This window comes from Notechis scutatus, chromosome 3, assembly GCF_049901735.1.
Source record: "Notechis scutatus isolate UNSWTSFEM ecotype Mainland chromosome 3, rNotScu1.2, whole genome shotgun sequence".
Taxonomy (NCBI): domain Eukaryota; kingdom Metazoa; phylum Chordata; class Lepidosauria; order Squamata; family Elapidae; genus Notechis; species Notechis scutatus.
The window spans coordinates 172,497,039-172,516,929 of record NC_142011.1 but is presented as its reverse complement, the minus strand read 5'-3'; the positions used below and the strand labels follow the sequence as shown (position 1 = coordinate 172,516,929).

The following is a 19,891-nucleotide window of genomic DNA, read 5'->3' as shown; positions in this document are numbered from 1 at the left end:
CCGGAGCGCCGCCGGTCGCCTCCTCCAAGCAGCCCACCCGCTCGCCCGCTGGGCTTCCCCTCCGCGCGCGGCTTGGGGCCAGGCGTGAGCGCCCGTGAGGAAAAAGGAAGCCGCAAGTTGCTCGGGTTTCTGGGGCTTCAGGCTTAAACTTTGCACAGGCAAAGTTTGCAGGCGGGAGCGTCTTCCCACCGAGGAGCGGGAAGGTTCGCCGGCGGGCGGGTGGGCTGCTGGAGGAGGCGACCCGCAGCGCTCCGGGTTTCCCTCCGCTGCACGGCTCGGGGCCAGGCGCGAGCGCCCATGAGTTAAAAGGAAGCCGAAAGTTGCTGGGAAGTTGCTCGGGTGCTGGGAGCAGGCTTTTAAAGTGCCACCCGAGCAGGACCGCCGAGCCGGGAAACGGGCACCAAGGCAGGGCAAGGCTCCACCAGCACCTAGCTTTAGGTGGCTCTGACAGCCCCAGCGGCCTGAGCAGAGCCGGTGGAACTGCTTTAGGTGGCTCTGGCTGCCCAAGTAAAGAAGCTCAGGGCCTATGAGGAGCAGAGGAGAGGCAGAGAAGGAGGCAGAGAGGAAGGGCAGCCCGCCCGCTCCAGCGCGCCGGGCGGAACCCTTCCCACTCCTCGGCGGGAAGACGCTCCAGCCTGCAAACTTTGCCTTTGCAAAGTTTAAGCCTGGAAGCCCCAGGAAAAAAAGGGGGATTGGCGGGGACTCACCTTCGGAGAGGTCGCACTTGAAGGTGATTTCGAACTCCCAGCCGAGGCCTTTGCAAACTTCTTTTCTTTCCTACCCCGAGAGCGCTCCGCACTGTTTTGCAGCTTTGGGGGCCACGCGGCACAGGGCAATACGCCACGCCCAGCGATTTTTTTCAGGGGCGGGCCAGATTGGACAGACCAACGGGCCGGATGTGGCCCGCGGGCCGTAGTTTGCCCACCCCTGCCATATGCTGTTCTTCTGAAGCCAATATGGCCTCCGCCTTCAGTCAATACTGATGAGCCATCTGCCACTCACCAGGCCTGTTGGTCCACGGGAGATGTTTGATTCCCTCCAACCTGCCATTATAGCATAAAGCCATACTGGTAAGGCCTCCAATCCACCAACCGGGGATGCGCTCTCTGGGGGTTCCAGGCTCTGTCTAAAAGCAAATGCTTTCCCAGATAGAAATTTTGCTTTACTTTTGTTGTGAGATATCTCTCTCCCTCCTCTCTCCCTCTCTCTCTCTCTCTCTCTCTCTCTCTCTCTCTCTCTCTCTCTCTCTCTCACTAATTTGTGGCTCAATGTGATACAACTGTTAATTCAATAAACCTCAATAAGCCAAATAATAAATAAGATATATATGATTATAGATGGCTTCCAAGAACAGTTGATTTCTTCACGTAGTGAGACTATAGTTATAAATTCACAAGGGGTGTAATCAAAAAAACATATTTGGAGTTCTTAAAATCCAGATTTCCTACAATATGTAAAGAATACCATAAAGACGTAAAAGACATATCGGTAAAATAAAGAAATGCAGTGTATAACAGAAGAAAGAAACATCCTCATTGTGTACTATGCAATTGAAATGGCTGACTTTTCCTTTAGAGACAGTTCTAAGAAATATTTATTATTTTTATAATATTAGAATTATAAACAGTGCTGCATTTTAAACATGGATTCTTCATTGTAGGTTTTTTATGCATTGAAGTTTTCCTTACATCAAGGTGATTGTTTCCTGATGAACATCATAAACTGGTAAAGTGTGATAAGACTGGAGTATTGGCACTTATTTTGTAACCACATTTGTAGGCTGACTTGCTGCATGAAAAGCTTTAGTTTTAATTTTGTTGTAAAATTAAAAAAAAAAAAACAACTAGGGCTGGAAAATCCTTCAGTTCCACAGATGTCAGTATTGAAATTTGAAGTTTTAGCTGTGGAAAAGTTGAATAACTTTATGAAGAGAGCTGTGTTATGTCAAATCAGATCATTGGTTTATCTACTGACAGCAGCTCCCAAGAGTTTCATGTGTAAATCTTATCTTTGCTAATTTTAACTATAGGTGACAGTGTTTAAATGTTATTGAACTTGCCATTTTACTATTGTTTACATTAAAAGCTTAAAAATAAGTTTTAATTCATTTTTAGATTTTCAGTCAACTTATTTTTAAACTCAAGTTAGCAAATTATATTTGATTTTTCAGCCCTGGAGAGAATTACTGTGTTTTAAAGCTATCTTATAATAGTTGTATTATGAACTTGTTCATTTATATTGCTTGGATTGCTAAGCATCTAATTAATTTTTTAAATGCTTCTAACTTCTAATTTAAAAAATACTAAAGAGTGGTGTGATTGTAGAATGACCATTTTCTCTGAATTCAGGAAACATCTAACAATGTAATTTTTCTCTAAGAAGTATTCATTTTAGTAATAATTCTGTTATGTGCTGATTAAGTTCATATTTGAACTATTACTGACACCTTATTTATATATCTGTATTAAATATTCCTTAAATGTATGTTCCTCATAGGAACTTCACTCTAGTAAAGTTTACAATTTTTTCATTTAGGTGATGGAGGATGATTTAGTAATATCCATTCATGAAGCATGTTCAGTATATGCACAAGCTGGTTTTTTTTTTTTTTTTTTGTCATATTAAAAGGTCACTGATATATTACACACTTTAATCTGATTGGACAGACTTTATGCTGCGCAAAAGTCAAAGTCAAAGTCAAACGCTGCTTGTGCAACATTTCCCCCCTCTTAAACATGTATTTGGAAATAAGTGACTAGGCAGGATTTCTATCTTAGAGCTATTTGGAATTTAGATTATTAGGTAGAAGTGTAATAGTGGAAAAATAATTAAAATTATGATAGTGATAAAAGAGGATTAACTACTTTTCCATTTTACAAGTCACAACATTGTTATTATTTATTGTTTATTTTTTCAAGTGTGATAGAGATGTAAATCTTCATTAGGAACATTCAGCCACATAGATGATACAAAAGTGTTAAAGCATAAATGATTAATTTAAGATTTAAGATTAATCTTTCTCTTTCTTACCTCTCCCATTGATTAACAGCCACCCTCCACAATAACTAGCATTTATCTGAGTTGTGACTAATGTCCACCAATTAAAACGGGATACCAAATGGTTCATAAATCACAGGAACCTCATAGATTCTGTTTTTGTACAGAGGACACATAGTGTACAGCATTTTTACTTTTTATTAAAATACTCAAGGCACCAAATATACATAATACTTCTTCCTCTTCTTAATTTTCCCATATCAACTGTCCTGTGAGTTGGGCTGAATTAACCATCTGATTTCCATGCCTAAGGTGTAACTAGAACCCAGAGTCTCCTGGTTTCTAGGCCAGCACCTTATCCACTACACTCAACTGGTTCTACCACACAATGTAATGTAATGCATTGTTTAGGTGGATAATTCCTTTTCACTCCTCAAACAAAGATTTTGATCATAGAATTTTCAGCATTAAGGATTGGGGGAGGAGGGGGGATAAAAAGGAAGCAAATTAATTTTAAGATTATATCAGCAACTCTGGAGTTATTTATCAAATGACCACTACTTAAAGATTATTAAACAACATTTTTAAAAGGCTTTAAAAAAACATTTTAAGATTCTTTAAGCAACTATATTGGGACATATACTTTTAAAATTTGTCAACTAGTTACAGGAAAGAGTTTAAGTGGATAAGTGTGTTAATAAATTACTTAGGCTTACAGGTAGATTGTGATTTCAAATAATGCAATATTCAGTTTAGCTTATATTGTAAATTGATATCAGATCATGTTTAGGATACCAAAATTCAGTTAATGTGAGGTACTGTTAACGGGTCTGCTTGTTCAGTTGCAGTTGTGGTTTACGCCCTATTAATCATGTGTTCAAAATGGAGAAAAGGAGGGTTCTGTCAGAAAAAAACAATGCAAGTTTTAAAAAAGAAGAGGCTCATTATTAGTGCACAAATTTGATGAAATTCAATTACATGAATGTGATCATAGTAATAGTTAAAATAGGGTGAGATGTTAGAATGCCTGAATGTCGGGTGTATAGCATTATGAAACATGCAGGGAAATTTAAAAAAAAAAATAAAATTGCATCACTTTTTTGTAGTTTGCAAATAGATACAAGGAAATTGAGAGACAATAAAGATGTTTTTATCAGTATAAACTTATCTTTAGTAATAATAGATTTTTTTTGTTTTTATTTTGCTTTCTATAACTACTTTGTGACTTTAAAAAGTTTAAATTATTATATTCTTTTTATTCTTTACTGTACTATTTCATTGATATACATCTAAAATGTTATGTTTTTAAAAAATGGTCTATTTCGAGAAAATTTGAACTAATTGCCATTTTTCCTCAGAAATATAACATTATTATGCAAATTCAAGGTAGATAACCTAATGCCTGCAATGGAAAAGACAAAATCCATGTTATATCTTTTCAAACATAGTTGAATATTAAAATACAGTATTTAACATCTTCCCTTAACACTTTTAAGCATTTAGAAGTATAAATGCTGCTTTAAAACCAGCTCAATTTAAATTAAAAACCCTCAAAGTTGTAATATTTATCTGATGTTTTTATGTTTATCAAATTGGCCAGCAAATCATCATGCCGCTACTAAGTGGACAAATTACATTTCTCCTTTGCTGTAACAGGTAATGGAATATTTGAAGATCACAGCATGATGACTGATTGAACAACATTTGTTCAACATTTCATCCAAATAATATTGCTTGAGATAAAAATAATTTAAAATAGTCCCTTCTTTGAAAGAAAAGCTGGATGCTTGGAAAAGCTGGATACTTGGACAATAATAAAGGTGTGATATAAATAAAAAATAAATTGAGTTTTTTAGAACTAATAAATAATACACATTTATTGAACTATATTTTCTTCTGACATTGTAGTCTGTTACTTTACAAGTTTTGTTTTATTTTTGGGAGTTTGCCCAAAATATCCCCAAGAACTAAGGACTTACAATACTATATTCTGAAATAACTTCCCGGGTCTACAGCTAAATGTACAGTTTATGTCTTAGGAGTTCATTAATTTGTATCAAATGCATAAGTGTTTTATTATTTGTTGTAACATTAAGAATTGCTACAAGTAAATCTTAACTTACAACCATTCATTTAGTGACAGTTCAAAGTTAAATTACATTGAAAAAAGTGGTGGTTGTTAGTTGCGAAGTTGTGTCCAGCCTATCGCAATCCCATGGACAACGTCTCCAGGCCTTCCTGTCCTCTACCATCTTCTGGAGTCCTACTGCTTCAGTGGCTCTATCCAGCCACCTCATTCTCTGTCATCCCCTTCTTCCATTGCCCTTAATCTTTCCCAGCATTAGGCTCTTCTCCAATGAGTCCTTCCTTCTCATTAGGTGGCCAAAGTATTTGAGTTTCAACTTCAGGATCTGGCCTTCTAAAGAGCAGTCAGGGTTGATCTCCTCTAGGACTGACCGGCTTGATCGCCTTGAAGTCCAAGTGACTCTCAGGAGTCTTCACCAGCACCATAGTTCAAAGGCCTCAAAGGCTCAATTATTTGGCGCTCAGCCTTTCTTATGGTCCAAATTTCACAGCCATACATTGCAACTGGGGAAAACCATAGCCTTGACTATATACACTTTAGTTGGCAGGGTGATGTCTCTGCTTTTTAGTATATTGTCTAGATTTGCCATAGCTTTCCTCCCCAGGAGCAAGCGTCTTTTAATTTTTTGGCTGCAGTCCCCATCTGCAGTAATCTTGGAGCCCAGGAAAATAAAATCTGTCACTACCGTATTTGCCGGGCGTATAAGATGACTTTTTGCCCCGAAAAACATGCCCCAAGTGGGGGTCGCCTTATACGCCGGTATATCCACTGCCGGCTTTGGATGCTTGTTGACGCAGCGAAGGCGCCTCTGGCTTCCCGGATCCCCGCGCCGCTCCGCTTCATCCCGCCGCCCGTCTCTCCGCCCGAGGCTGCAGCCTTCCTGCTCTTCCCACGGCCCTGGCACTCCCTGCCCTGCCGCTGCAGCCCCGGGATTTCTGGAGGGCGTTCCGTGGTGGTGGGGGTCGCCTTATACGCTGGGTCGTCTTATACGCCTGCAAATACGGTACTTCAATTTTCCCCCCATCTATTTGCCAGGAATTGAGATGGTTGGATGCCGTGATTTTAGTTTAGTTTAGTTTAGTTTATTGTCACTGCACCTCGTACAACGAAATGAAACACCATCTTCAGTGCACATCATGACCATGACCATGAAAATAAACACAAACACACATCCTTTACCCTCCACACATTGAACCGAATACGCCTGACACTGCACCAACACTGTACTATACAGCAGAATTCAAAAGAGCTACTGCCTGGGATAGAAGCTGTTTTTCAGCCTATTTGCCCTTGTTTTTATTATTCTGTCCTGTCTGCCAGTTTTCTTAATGTTGAGTTTCAAACCAACTTTTGCACTCTCTTTCTTCACCCACATCAAGACTGCTATTAGAGTGGTATTATCTGCATATCTGAGGTTGTTGATGTTTGTCTCGGCAATCTTCATTCCAACTTTTGATACATCTAGCCCTGCCTTTCTCATGATGTGTTCTGCATATACAGGTGAAACTTGAAAATTAGAATATCGTGCAAAAGTTCATTTATTTCAGTAATGCAACTTAAAAGGTGAAACTAATATATGAGATAGACTCATTATATGCAAAGCAAGATAGTTCAAGCTATGATTTGTCATAATTGAGATGATTATGGCTTACAGCTCATGAAAACCCCAAATCCACAATCTCAGAAAATTAGAATATTACATGCAATCAATAAAACAAGGATTGTACATAGAACAATATCAGACCTCTGAAAAGTATAAGCATGCATATGTACTCAGTACTTGGTTTGGGCCCCTTTTGCAGCAATTATTGCTTCAATACGGCGTGGCATGGAAGCTATCAGTCTGTGGCACTGCTGAGGTGTTATGGAAGACCAGGATGCTTCAATAGTGGCCTTCAGCTCTTCTGCATTGTTCAGTCTCATGTCTCTCATCTTTCTCTTGGCAATGCCCCATAGATTCTCTATAGGGTTCAGGTCAGGCGAGTTTGCTGGCCAATCAAGCACAGTAATCCCACAGTCATTGAACCAGGTTTTGGTGCTTTTGGCAGTGTGGGCAGGTGCCAAGTCCTGCTGGAAAATGAAGTCAGCATCTCCATAAAGCTCGTCTGCAGAAGGAAGCATGAAGTGCTCCAAAATCTCCTGGTAGATGGCTGCATTGACCCTGGACTTAATGAAGCACAGTGGACCAACACCAGCAGATGACATGGCTCCCCAAATCAACAGAGACTGTGGAAACTTCACACTGGACTTCAAGCATCTTGCAGTGTGTGCCTCTCCATTCTTCATCCAGACTCTGGGTCCTTGGTTTCCAAATGAGATGCAAAAGTTGCTCTCATCAGAAAAGAGGACTTTGGACCACTGAGCAACAGACCAGTTCTGTTTTTCTTTAGCCTAGGTAAGACGCTTCTGACATTGTTTGTTGTTCAGGAGCAGCTTGACAAGAGGAATATGACATTTGAAGCCCATGTCCAGGATACGTCTGTGTGGTGGCTCTTGATGCACTGACTCCAGCCTCAGTCCACTCCTTGTGAAAGTCCCCAACACTTTTGAATGGCCTTTTCCTGACAATCCTCTCCAGGCTGCGGTCATCCCTGCTGCTTGTGCACCTTTTTCTTCCACACTTTTCCCTTCCACATACCTTTCTATTAATGTGCTTTGATACAGCACTTTGGGAACATCCAACTTCTTTTGCAATTACCTTTTGAGGCTTTCCTTCCTTATGGAGGGTGTCAATGATGGTTTTCTGCACAACTGTCAGGTTAGCAGTCTTTCCCATGATTGTGATTCCTACTGAACCAGACTGAGAGACCATTTAAAGGCTCAGGAACCCTTTGCAGGTGTTATGGCTTCATTAGCTGATTAGAGTGGGACACTTTGAGCCTAGAATATTGAACCTTTTAACAATATTTTAATTTTCTGAGATTCTGGATTTGGGGTTTTCATGAGCTGTAAGCCATAATCATCTCAATTATGACACATCACAACTTGAACTATCTTGCTTTGCATGTAATGAGTCTATCTCATATATTAGGTTCACATTTTAAGTTGCATTACTGAAATAAATGAACTTTTGCACAGTATTCTAATTTTTTGAGTTTCACCTGTAAGTTAAATAGTTAAAAGGCAACAATATACAGCCTTGCAGACTCCTTTCCCAATTTTGAACCAATCAGTGGTGAACCAAAAAAGTAGACATGACTGTTTTCACATAAATATTGCAACTTCCCCATGGACACATGATCAAAATTTGGAAGCTTGGCAGCTGGCATGTATTTATGATGGTTGCAGTGTCCTAGGGTCATATGATATTTTCTTGACTTTCTGACAAGCAAAGTCAGTGGGGAAGCAGGATTCACTTAACAATGGTGTAACTAACTTAACAATTGTAACTGTGGCAAGAAAGGTTGTATAATGGAGCAAAACTCGCTTAATACCGTGTTTCTCACAAAATAAGGCCAGGCCTTATTTTTTTTTTGACCCCTGAAAAAACAGCTAGGCCGTCTTTTGGGGGGTGACTTAATTTCCTCCCCCACCTAGAGCGGCCCATACGCACATATCTCGCAGCGAGGCTGCTTCTATCAGCCGACGAAAGCTCCCCGAAGGCAGAGTCCCCAGTTGCTTCAGGGCGTGGCATGGCTGCCCATGTCCCTTCGCCTTTAGGGCAGTCTCTTTTGGACGATGGAAGCTCCCCAAGTGCAGTCACCAGCCACTTCGATTGGCCGGTAGAAGCGGCCTCAGGGCGAGCGCACACACACACACGCACACACACTCCCCTTGCCACAAGGCCGCTTCTGTCGGCAGATGAAAGCTCCCTTGAAGGCAGAGTCCCCAGCCGCTTCAGGGCGAGGCGTGGCTGCCCATGTCCCCTTGCCTTTAGGCAGTCTCTTTTGGGTGAGGGAAGCTCCCCAAATGCAGTCACCAGCCACTTGATCGGCCGGTAGAAGCGGCCTCGAGGCGAGGGAAGTGTGTGTGTGTGCTCGCCCGAGGCTGCTTCTACCGGCCGATCGAAGTGGCTGGTGACTGTAATGGGGGAGCTTCCCTCACCCAAAAGAGACTGCCCTAAAGGCGAGGGGACATGGGCAGCCACGCCTCGCCCTGAAGCGGCTGGGGACTCTGCCTTCAGGGAGTTTCTATCGGCTATCGGGGTATTCTAGCCTAGGCTACCTGCAGGGCACTCCTAAAGGCAAGTTTTCTCCCCATACCCCCACCTTTCCCCCCCCATTTGTCTTCACCTCGTGTAGTTCTAACAAATGATGTGAGAAATGGCGGGGAAATGCATGGTTTAAATAGGCCTAAATTTTGGGGACGGGGCTTAATTTCACCTCATGCCTAGAAATCATGCTGGGCCTTCCTATTGGTGGAGGCCGTATTGTTGGAGAAACACAGTAACTATCTTGCTTAGCAACAAAAATTGGGCTCACTTGTGGTCATAACTCAAGGACTACCTATATTAATCTAGGTTAATAACAGCAGTAAGGCAAGCAAGGTTTGGAAGATATTGCTGAATCTTTAATATTTGGGCTGGAATTCAACAGCCCAGATTAAGATACCGTGTTATCGGCGTATAACACGCACAGGCGTATAACACGCATCTTCATTTTAAGAGGGAAATTTCAGGAAAGCGCCGTTTCACCCCCACTCCCACCCCCGCGGCGCTTCAATCCACAGTGTCCCATTCTGCCTGCCTGCCTGCCTGCCTTAGTTTCTGGTTGTTTGGGAGCAGCTTCGCTGAGAATAATAACTATTCGCCTCTTTTACTCAGCCGAAGCTGTTCCGATTCAACCATTAACGAAGGCAGGCAGGCAGGCAGAACGGAGCACTGCGGGCGGGCGGGTGGGGGTGGGGAGAAACGGGCGCTTCAGGGAAGCTGCGGCGACAGGAAAAGCCCCCGCGCTCTTTGAAGCAGTTTCTTCCTGTGCTGGTGGAGAAGCGAGAGAGCGACTGACAGAGCTGACCCAGAGAGAAGGACAGGCTTGGTTGCTTCCTCCCTCCCCTTCTTTCATTTGTGTCCTTGATCCCGATCCCAGCAGCATTCACCGAAGGCTTCTTACATTATATCGGGCGTATAACACGCATACATCATTTGCCCCTATTTTCAGGGGGGAAAAGTGCGGTTATACGCCGATAAATACGGTAGTTGTGAAGTAATCTTAATATTATTTTATGGGGAAAAACGGGGGGGAAAGAGAAAGGGGAGAGGATTCTTATAGGGGCAACCTAAAGATTGCTTAATGTTGCAGTGTGGGCTCATACTCTGTTACATTTCTCACTCAAAGTTTGGTTTATATACAGTAACTAAAATGTATTTTAGCTTCCTGTCACTTTCTTGCTTGACAAATTGGTAACAAGAAGTCTCTAAATTTTAACATTTTGTGAAATGTTATGGACATATTGGACTTTTTGTAATGAAGGCTGTGCTTTAACTTATTACTAGTTATTGTTCAGTGCTGCCATTGAAGGAAATTTTATTCAGAACAATATCTTGTAATTAGACATGAAATTGAATCAGTTGTTTGCTAGTTTATAAATAAGTTACTTAAAATCAACAGCATCAGGTAAGAATGACTGTCTGATACCCAGATTGGACAGACAAGCTTTGTACCAGGACTTTTGTCTGAGTTTGTATAGAAGATTTGATGTTCTTATATTTTAGTTGCTGAGGCATGTTTTTTTTTTAAAAAAAAAAATCTGTTCCATTTTGCTTTTCTGGTATGCTGATGTTTAGAGATTAAATGAGACAGAAAAAAAACCTATTACCCAGGATGCTTTGTTAGTAGGAGAGGGTAAACTAGATTGCTGTCAGTGCTGGGTTTCAATATGGGTACATAAAAGCATTTAGCTTGTGATGGCTGCACTAAAAATAGCCTTTGAGCAGAGTTTGCAGTCGGGTCTAATTTTGGGGTTTAGCTGAGTTGGCCATAAAGATCTTCCTTTGCTACTGTTGCAAGAGAGTGAGAGTGAATTTTGCTGTTTGTATCTTGGACACTGGTTTTATATTAAAGTGTATTTTATTCATGGATAAAAGCCTCTGATAGCATGGCTGAACATTCAGGTATGTCTCTTGGAAAATTGAATGTGTTTATGACTTTAAAATTGAGTAGCAAAATTTAAAATACCTAAAAATTACCTAAAAATTAAATGGAATTTTTAAGTTTATTGTACTTAAAATCTCATTTATTGTATGTTCCCATTACACAAGATACTTGATTTTAGGATTCTTTTAAACAGTGATGAACGTAGATCATTTTAATAACAAAGTACAATACTATAAAAGTGTAGCAGAATCAATATCATACAATTAAAACAATTAAAATTATTTCTTGACATAATGTTAATTAATAGTTGTATTGCTTTAGACAAGTGGTGGATGAAAGCAAAAGCACACCAAGTTTGGACATTGACCTAGTTTCTGATTCCTGGCAGTATCTGTGTGAAAGATAGTAATTTTGTTTTAGCTCTGAGGAATTAGTTTAAATTGTAAATAGTTTTTAATGAGTACTTTTGGCTTTGTTAAATGCCATTTGATAAATTTAAAGGCAGGGTTTAAAAAAGTGATTTACATGTGATTTCTAAGAAAAGACTTCCAGTAAATATTTGAAGGCATAAGTGATTTGCATGACCATCACAGTAATGGTTTCATTGTTCTAAAAATAAATATAAAATTGTGATATCTTTAGAAATACCAAATAGTTCAGTTCAGAGAACATTATATGAAAATATTTTCATTTATATGAACCCAAACATATTTTACCTAGATATTTGTATTTAAAACACACCAGTTCTCTCTCTCCTTTCTATTTTCTCTCTCTCTCTGCCCTTCAGTGTTTTCTATGGACATTTATAATATTTAATATTTTACGGTACTGTGAATAATAATACTGTGAATAAATAATAAAATTTTATGGTACTGTGAATAATAAACATTATGAAACTGCAGTATTCCAGTATATTTTAAACTGATTGAAAGCATAAGAAATATAAATATATGTTTAGAAATACTATATACTGTATTATGTGTGTCTGATCTAAAAAAAAGAAACCCGAGGCACTGATCAGACTAGGAATAAGCGTAGCTTTAACATTTAAATTAGTTGGTGCAAGTCTTGTATGCACATGCATTATATGATTTGAAAAGAGGAAAATATCATTAATGGGGTTTTCTAGAAAGGTGAGACAATGAAAGTAGAAAGAAAATAGAAAGGAAAATAAGTTGAGAAAATAATTTATATTCATTTGTTATTTATTTTTCTTGTTTATATTGCCAATAATGTTACTTTCAACGAAGAAAAATCACTTCCAAAATAAATTTAAATTTGTTTCCAAAATATTATACAATTCTCTTAAAAATACAATAATTCACATATAAACAGCTGAGTCAGGGAATAAAAACCACTCATCTTTCCAACAGGATGGGCTCAGGTACCATCCAGTCCCAAGATATGGGAGAAAACCCAAGTCTTCACAGCTCTACAAAAGGATATCTGAACTACAGAGAGGGGAAAGTCATTTTGAACATCAAGCATTGTAACAAAGAAGGCATGTCTCAAATGATACCATTAAATGGTTCTTGAAGAGGAGAACTGGAGCACGCCTACCTTATGCAGTTAGTGGTATGGGCAGAAATAACTAGAGATAGGTAATTCTGCAAATAACCTGGCCTGCTGCCTTGGTTGGCCAATGGCGGAGATATTCAACTGAGTTTATTATCAGCATATTAACAGTAGTTAGCTGACTTCCCACAGTGGATTCACGTGGATATTAAAATGAGAGGGGGAAGAGAGACAGGAGCCCTGAGACACTCTACAAAGCAGATGTTAGAACTAGATTTCTTCCTTATTGATATAAATTGCAGTTGGCCCTGGAAAAAGGAGAATGCTTCCAAGCCCCCAAGCTACTCAAAAATAATTGTGATTGATGGTATGAAAGACTGCTGAGAAATCAAAAAGAGTCAGAAGGAATGTACTCTTACTATCTTGAGCCTGCCATGTCATCACAAAGGGCAACCAATGCTATCTCAGCCTTATATCCTGGTCAGAAGCCAGACCTAAAGAGATACATAAAATCTATTTTCTTCATGATCCTTAGAGATTGCAGCCTAATTACCTTGAAAAGAGAAGGTTGCAAACTGGTAAATTATCCAGCTCTGTTAGAGTGATGGTCTCTTGAGAAGGGGGTAGACTCCCATCACCTTCATACCTAGTAAAATCATCCCTTTTCTGAAAGATGTATTCAGTACTTGGATCTGATCATATGTCAACTCCTGGGAGGTCTTGACCAACAAGGAAGGACATGGATTTAAAATACAGGTGGGCTTACAGTCCCAAGGACCTTCTGTATGAGGGGTCCATGCTGCGCTCTGAGCTTGCTTGTTTTCTTGCAGATGGTTCATTACCCTAACTAGGAACATTATCAGTGCCTGTCTAGTTTACCTAGTTATGGTAATGAAATGTCTGCAAGAAAATAAGCAAGCTCAGAAAGCACCAAAGACCCCTCATTTCAATTCTGAGCTACGTATATTCTCCTTTATTGGGACCTGCTCTACTTTCTTAGGAATTAAGTTGCAGCAACTGGTGGGTCCTAATCTCGAATTACCAGGCAAAGAGGTAGAGTCAGGGAACTGGAGAATAAGATTACCAGTAAGTACTTCTCCTGAGGACTACTCCATCTCTTTCTCTTGCCATGCACATCTTACCACTTAGATTTTATTTCCTGCTTTTAACACCCATTCCCAATTATACGTTCTCTCTGTAACTGTCTCCCCCCCGCCCAGACATTTCTTCTCCATATTAAACAACTCAATCAAATCATCTCCTTGACTGATGATTCAGACTTTGGGGACACTTCTGCCTTGCATTCAGTGTCCCAGTCCCCGATCAGTAGCCACCAATACTCATAATACACATCTGTATAATATCTTGATTAACCCTGCTTTCACCATATCAATCAAGGTAAGATATTATAGTTAGTGATAGGTAAGCTAGGAAATTCCATGCCCCTGCCTTCTATTTTATACCCGGCCTCACCCTTCGCTGTTATCATAATTGTCTACTAATCAGTGTGACAGACTACAAAGTTATTAGGCAAACAGTGCAACAAATAATTATATAGCACAATAGGAATCGCATGACAATTGTCATACACAATGAGGACTGTATTACCTAGATTTTTAATCTGGAAAATACTTCCCTAGTTAACATAATATTGACTACTTCCTACCAAATAGGAAATATATGCTGTATATTAAAATAGCTTTGAAGCCAATTAATTTATACTTTTTAAATCTGTGAACAAACTTTAAAAATAGTGTCATGTATTTAATAGTAACATTACAGTTTATTTTATGAATTTTATTTAGTAATTCATTTCCAAAGTTTTTAACTTCTGATAATGCTTCATTTTTATATCTTACAGAAGGAAAACATGGTGGAAACAAGAGTGCCAAGAAAGAAGGAGCTTCTGGGAGCTCTTTTTTTACATGGTTCATGGTAATTGCACTTCTGGGAGTATGGACATCAGTTGCAGTGGTTTGGTTTGAACTTGTTGATTACGAGGAAGTACTAGGTAAGAATTTAGTCATGATAATATCTTAAGATTCAATTTCCTAAAAACTTTGCTATTCCTATATTTATTCATTTCTGTATGAATAAAAAACATTTTAATGGTTTCTCATGTTATAGAAAATAACCCACAGCAGCCAACAGGCATACATATAACAAAAATACAATGAAATTAAAAATTCTTACATACCAGCAGTAGCCATAATGCTCCATCACAAGAACACAACCTGGCCACAACCTCATTGAAGGAGGCCATGAGTTTAGCGGTTCTCTATATCTGAGCATGGAGTCTTTTCTATAGGTTAGGTGCCACTATGGAAAAAGGTTTGCTTCCTAGGTCCCATAAAATGGTAAGATTTAATAGACCTGGAGCTCACCCACCTATCCAATCTGGGAGGATATCCTCAGGAAGAGGTATTTTCTCAACTAAACTGACCGTGTGCTATTCAAGGCTTTAAAGTTAACGAACAGCTACTTAAATTACATCTAGAAAGAAAAAGGTGTCCAGGCAACTTACACAGTAGTGGTGCAATTCTGGCAAACTGGGCAGGCCAGAACTGCTGCTGCATTTTGGACTGGTTGAGGGTGGTCTTCAAGAATAGCTCCATGTAGAGTGCATTGCAGTTGTCCACATAGGACATGAGTAAGGGACAAGTGACCATGATCTGAGACTTCTGGTCTAGGAATGAGCACAATATTTATTTATTTGTATCCAAGCTTTGTTATTTTTATAGATAACTCAACATATCTTACACACTTTTGTCTTCTATTTTCTATATTCTTTCTCAAAGTGGCATTAAGTACTGTTTGGACCCAATCACATATCACTTCCTATGAAACCTTAGACAGCCAGAAAAGGCAAAATCCAGAACATAGGTGGCAGAGCTGAACGCAGTAAAAATTCTGACCACTTCCATAGGATCACCTGTCTGAAATTGTTCAGATTAACTAAGCAATTGTAGGATTGCTCTGTAGGATCTGTTCAGCTGGATTCCAATTTAGTGCAAATCTAAGCAACTTTATTCAACTGATGCCTATTCACAGTGACCCTGCAGATGTTTCTCCAGTTCCTCCTATTAATATTAAAATCTGGTTCAAAACTTTAGCAATAGTAAATTCTTTTCATTTTTTGTTACTCAGTTTTGTTATTCATTTTTTTAGTAAAAACAATCAAAGCAAGAAAGCCAGTTTGGAGAAGTGTTGGGACTAGGAACATGGAAACAAAAGTTCTAGTCCTGCTTTAGGCGTTAAACCATTTGGGCGATTTTGGGCCATTCACTCTGTCTGAGCCCTAGGAATAAGGCAGTGATAAACATTTCTAAAAATGGTACCAGAAAACTGCACCAACCTGACTGTTTAGTCACCAAGAGATAAGACTGACTTGAAGGCACAAAATAAATATTAAAATGCAAGCAATTAGATTAGGAAAGTAGAGTTAGATAGATTGTATCTAGTATATTAAGTCCAAGTGGGCCAGAGAAAAGATAAATTTGCAGATTGAAAGGGTGGACAATTTTGTGGATTCTGATAATGTGAGTAATTGTATCTATATTTTTGCCATGCACGCAGCCAAGGCAAAGGACTTCCGTTATAACTTATCAGAAGTACTTCAAGGTAGGATTATAAAGGAATGTTTATATCATATGTTATACTTTGTGGGGTTGATTTATAAATAGCTATTTTTCTTTCTCCCTAGCCAAGATGTTTTTATTTCCAGATAACTTCTGAAGCTGTGGTGAAATTAATTTTAGTAAGAAAATGTACTGTTACACTTTGTTTTTGACTCCTGAAGAGGACGGGACAGATTTTATTTGATTTACATTTCCTTTTTCCCTTCTTTTACATTGTTTTTGAATGTGCAATATTTAGCTTCTTTCCCTTAGTTTGTGGAATTGATTCAGAAAAGAAGAAATAAGTAGCAGGAAGATGCAGATCACCTGAATAGTGTTTTGCTATTGATATTTAATTTTGTAAATAAAATTGTTCAATATTTTAATGCCATTGGCAAACTTATGTGAATAACTTAACCACGATAGTGGCTTTTGTTTTCTTTTTCCTTAAAAAGTTTGGGGACATTTGCTTAGATTGTCACCACTTGCCTAATTGTCTTGGTTTTAATTGGGACAGGGCAGGGGACTAGGAATTTGTGAAATGAAACAAAACTGTGTTTTGCTTTCCTGTATCAAACTTTCCATTTGTTTATTGTTGTGAACTGGCTATAGGGAAACTTATAACCTCCAAAATCAAGGCTGTGAAAATCAAAGGAGTTCTTGACAGAATCTGTGAAACATTTTCCCCTGTTCTTTAGATTTTAATAATTTATTGGTATTTTGAGATTATATGGAAATGATTATATGAAAAGAAAATGTTTAGAAAAGTACTATTCTGCTTTATTTTAAAACAAACTGGGTATACAAAACATTTAAAAGAGGTTTTTTTGTAGAAAAAAAATTAATTATAATTAATTATACAGCCTTAAAGCAATACAATTTTCAAAATGCTATGAAGACTGTTCCTGGTTCTTTTTTTTAATCTTGTCATGCACAGCCACTTTGCTTTACTGATGGTTCCCACAAGGGACAACTGTTGAAACAGCTGGGCAAGCCTTCCACTGGTCCTTTTAATACAATTAAGAGGAATACTTTGCTCATTCTAACACTTTTATAAAGGATCTATTTCAGATGATTTGCACTTCCTCAAAAAATGTGTGCAGCAACTAACTAAATTGATAACCTTACAAAGCCATAATATAGTACATTTCATTTTATCTGTCTGTGTTCTGTAAATTCAATCAGTTGTGATTTACTCAATAATCCATGTTTGCAAAGGATGATTTTATTCTTATTTTAGTTCTTTATTTATTCAGTTTGTACAGCTACGCATCTCAGACAAATGATTGGCTAGCAAATAATCATAAAAATAATTGTCCCAAAGGTGCTTTTTCAAGAGGCAACTGGATTTCTTTTGTTTTTCTTTGAAGATGTTTTGCTTCTCATCTAAGAAGCTTCTTCAGTTCCAGAACTCTAAGGAATTGAAAGTCTTTGAGGAAAAATAAAGAAAGTCCAGTTGCCTCTTGAAAAAAAAAACACTTTGGGACAACCATGAACTGGATGACTCAGACTCCGTAGATCTAAAAACAGTTAAAATACAGTACAGAAAAAATAAACACAAATAGCAGCTGAGAGTTATTATAATCCACTAGTAGAGAGATCTATGAAATCCAGTAGCTATCTTAATGTAGAGACGTCTGGAAGCTCAATTATGACATTAGTTCGAAACTGTATAGCAAATTATGTTTTAGAGGAATTTTCTGTTTTTTTGTATCATTTTTGAGGTGATTTGGCCAGAAAATAACTCGAACCTCTCAAATCATTGCTAGACTATTTGAAATGGTTAAGAGTTGCCTGTTGGGCAACCTTTTAGCAAATCTGAACAGTTTTTCCCCCCTTTCAGTAAACAGTAGTCCCTAGTTTTTGCCAACTTGACATGTGTTCCTCATTAAGTAAAATATTGGATATCTTCAGCTATTCCAAATGCAGTATTTCACAAATTTACTTTGAAGCAAGTATATCTCTACATTGCTTCTATCTGCCTGACTGCAAAGTTTCTGAACTCAGAACCTGCCTATTTAGGGAATAGATATGTAAATATATTAGCACACAATCATACATGCATAGTACACAATATATTATTAATAATTTGTTGAGAAGAGTAATATTCCTGTTGAAGTGAAAAGTTTCCACTGATGTGAAAAGAATAGGGTCAAAGTTATTGTATATTTATTTTGTATAAATGTGTCTATCAAATGCAAAATTGTTTCTTTAACGTTAGCAAATACTGTGATGTCATTTTAGCATTATGAAGGGATTTTGGATTCAAATACTAATATACATTATTTTAAGAAGAAACAACATGTATTCAATATATATATATATATATATATATATATATATATATATATATATATATATATATGTATATGTATTTCTGAGGTTTTCTGAGGTTCTCGGGTATTTGTATGTGGATCTTTGGTTATTCGGGTTTTCTCCCGCGTAAGATTCAAAGTATCTAGGCAACGTTTCGGCAGGTCCCACTCGCCATCTTCAGGCTGGTGCTTTCGGCTTAGTGCCAGTGCAAGCAGTGTGTGACCGGAGCTGCCATCTCTCTATATATACAAGTGGTGGGGGATGGTGTGCTGGGCTGGTTGGCTGTGCTGCAGCCTCTTGATTGGTTGATGGAGTTGATGTTGGTATAATGGGCTGTGTAATGGCCTTTTGTTGTAGAGATATCCTGGATCTTGTGCTGTCATCTCCTGGGTCGTTAGCCTCTTGTGTTTTAACGGCTTGGGTAATGGGTTGTGTGATGGGCTTGTGAGTTCTTTTGTTGTGGTATCCTGGGTCTTGCATTGTAATCTCCTGGGTCGTTTGTGTTTTGATCTCTTTTCGATTAGCCTCCTGTGTAGTAACAGCTTGGGTAATGGGTTGTGTGATGACCTTGTGAGATTTATTGCTGTGGTATCCTTGGTCTTGTGCTGTGATATCCTGGGTCATTTGCTGTGTTGTGACTTCTTGAGTTCTTGAGGTGTGATTTCTTGAGTTTTCTGATGTGATGTCCTGAGCGGGTGGCTGTGATGTAGCATTTTGGGTTTTTAATATGGCTTTGAGTTTGGGGTCTGGGTCTGTGTTCGTTTGGCTTCGAGTTCGTGGTCGTGCCACATCTTCATGGTGGGGTGAGTTCGCTTCATGTATGGTTCAGAGGAGTTTGAAGTGGGTAGTGATGCAGCTGCAGTGCGGCTTCTGGTCTGTGGTCGTGTCTCATCTTCTGTGTGGGTGTGAGTCTGATTTTTACGTGGAAGTGTGGTGGTGGCATCTTGTGTGGCCCTCATGGGTGTGGGTCTGGTGTCATTTATCATGTTGGGTACTCGTCTGTTCATGAGGGCGGGTTTCCAAATGGCTGGTAAGCGGGAGGTGTCATCTCTTTTATTCATGCTGTGTGGGCGTTTTCTATCTCTATGGCTTCTCTGATTATTCTGCTGCTGTGGTGTTCAGTTTTGGCGATAGTTCTGGTATTTTTAAAGTCAATCTCATGTCCTGTGGCTTTGAGGTGTTGGACCAGGGAAGAGGTTGGTTCTTCTTTTTGATTGAGTTCTTATGTTCTTCAACGCGTGCACTTATTCTTCTGTTAGTTTGTCCCAATGTATGTGGTAAGGCAGGCAGTGCAGGGGATTTCATATACTCCTTGGTTTTCTAAC

The 19,891-nt window shown here is 38.9% G+C and overlaps 1 protein-coding gene and 1 long non-coding RNA gene across 3 annotated transcripts in view; both read left to right on the top strand.

The window, feature by feature from the left end:
• The window catches only part of ASPH (aspartate beta-hydroxylase), a 109,071-nt gene that overhangs the window by 7,956 nt on the left and 81,224 nt on the right, over positions 1-19,891 (top strand). For both annotated transcript variants that reach the window (XM_087961782.1, XM_087961781.1), the window contains exons 2-3: positions 14,495-14,644; positions 16,210-16,254. In XM_087961782.1, coding sequence (XP_087817908.1) covers positions 14,495-14,644; positions 16,210-16,254 — 195 coding nt within the window. The remainder of the gene's footprint in view (positions 1-14,494; positions 14,645-16,209; positions 16,255-19,891) is intronic.
• LOC148131481 (uncharacterized) lies at positions 1,014-4,817 on the top strand. Its single transcript, XR_015748916.1, has 3 exons — positions 1,014-1,070; positions 1,661-1,725; positions 4,654-4,817. It is a non-coding gene; the product is annotated as an uncharacterized LOC148131481 (long non-coding RNA).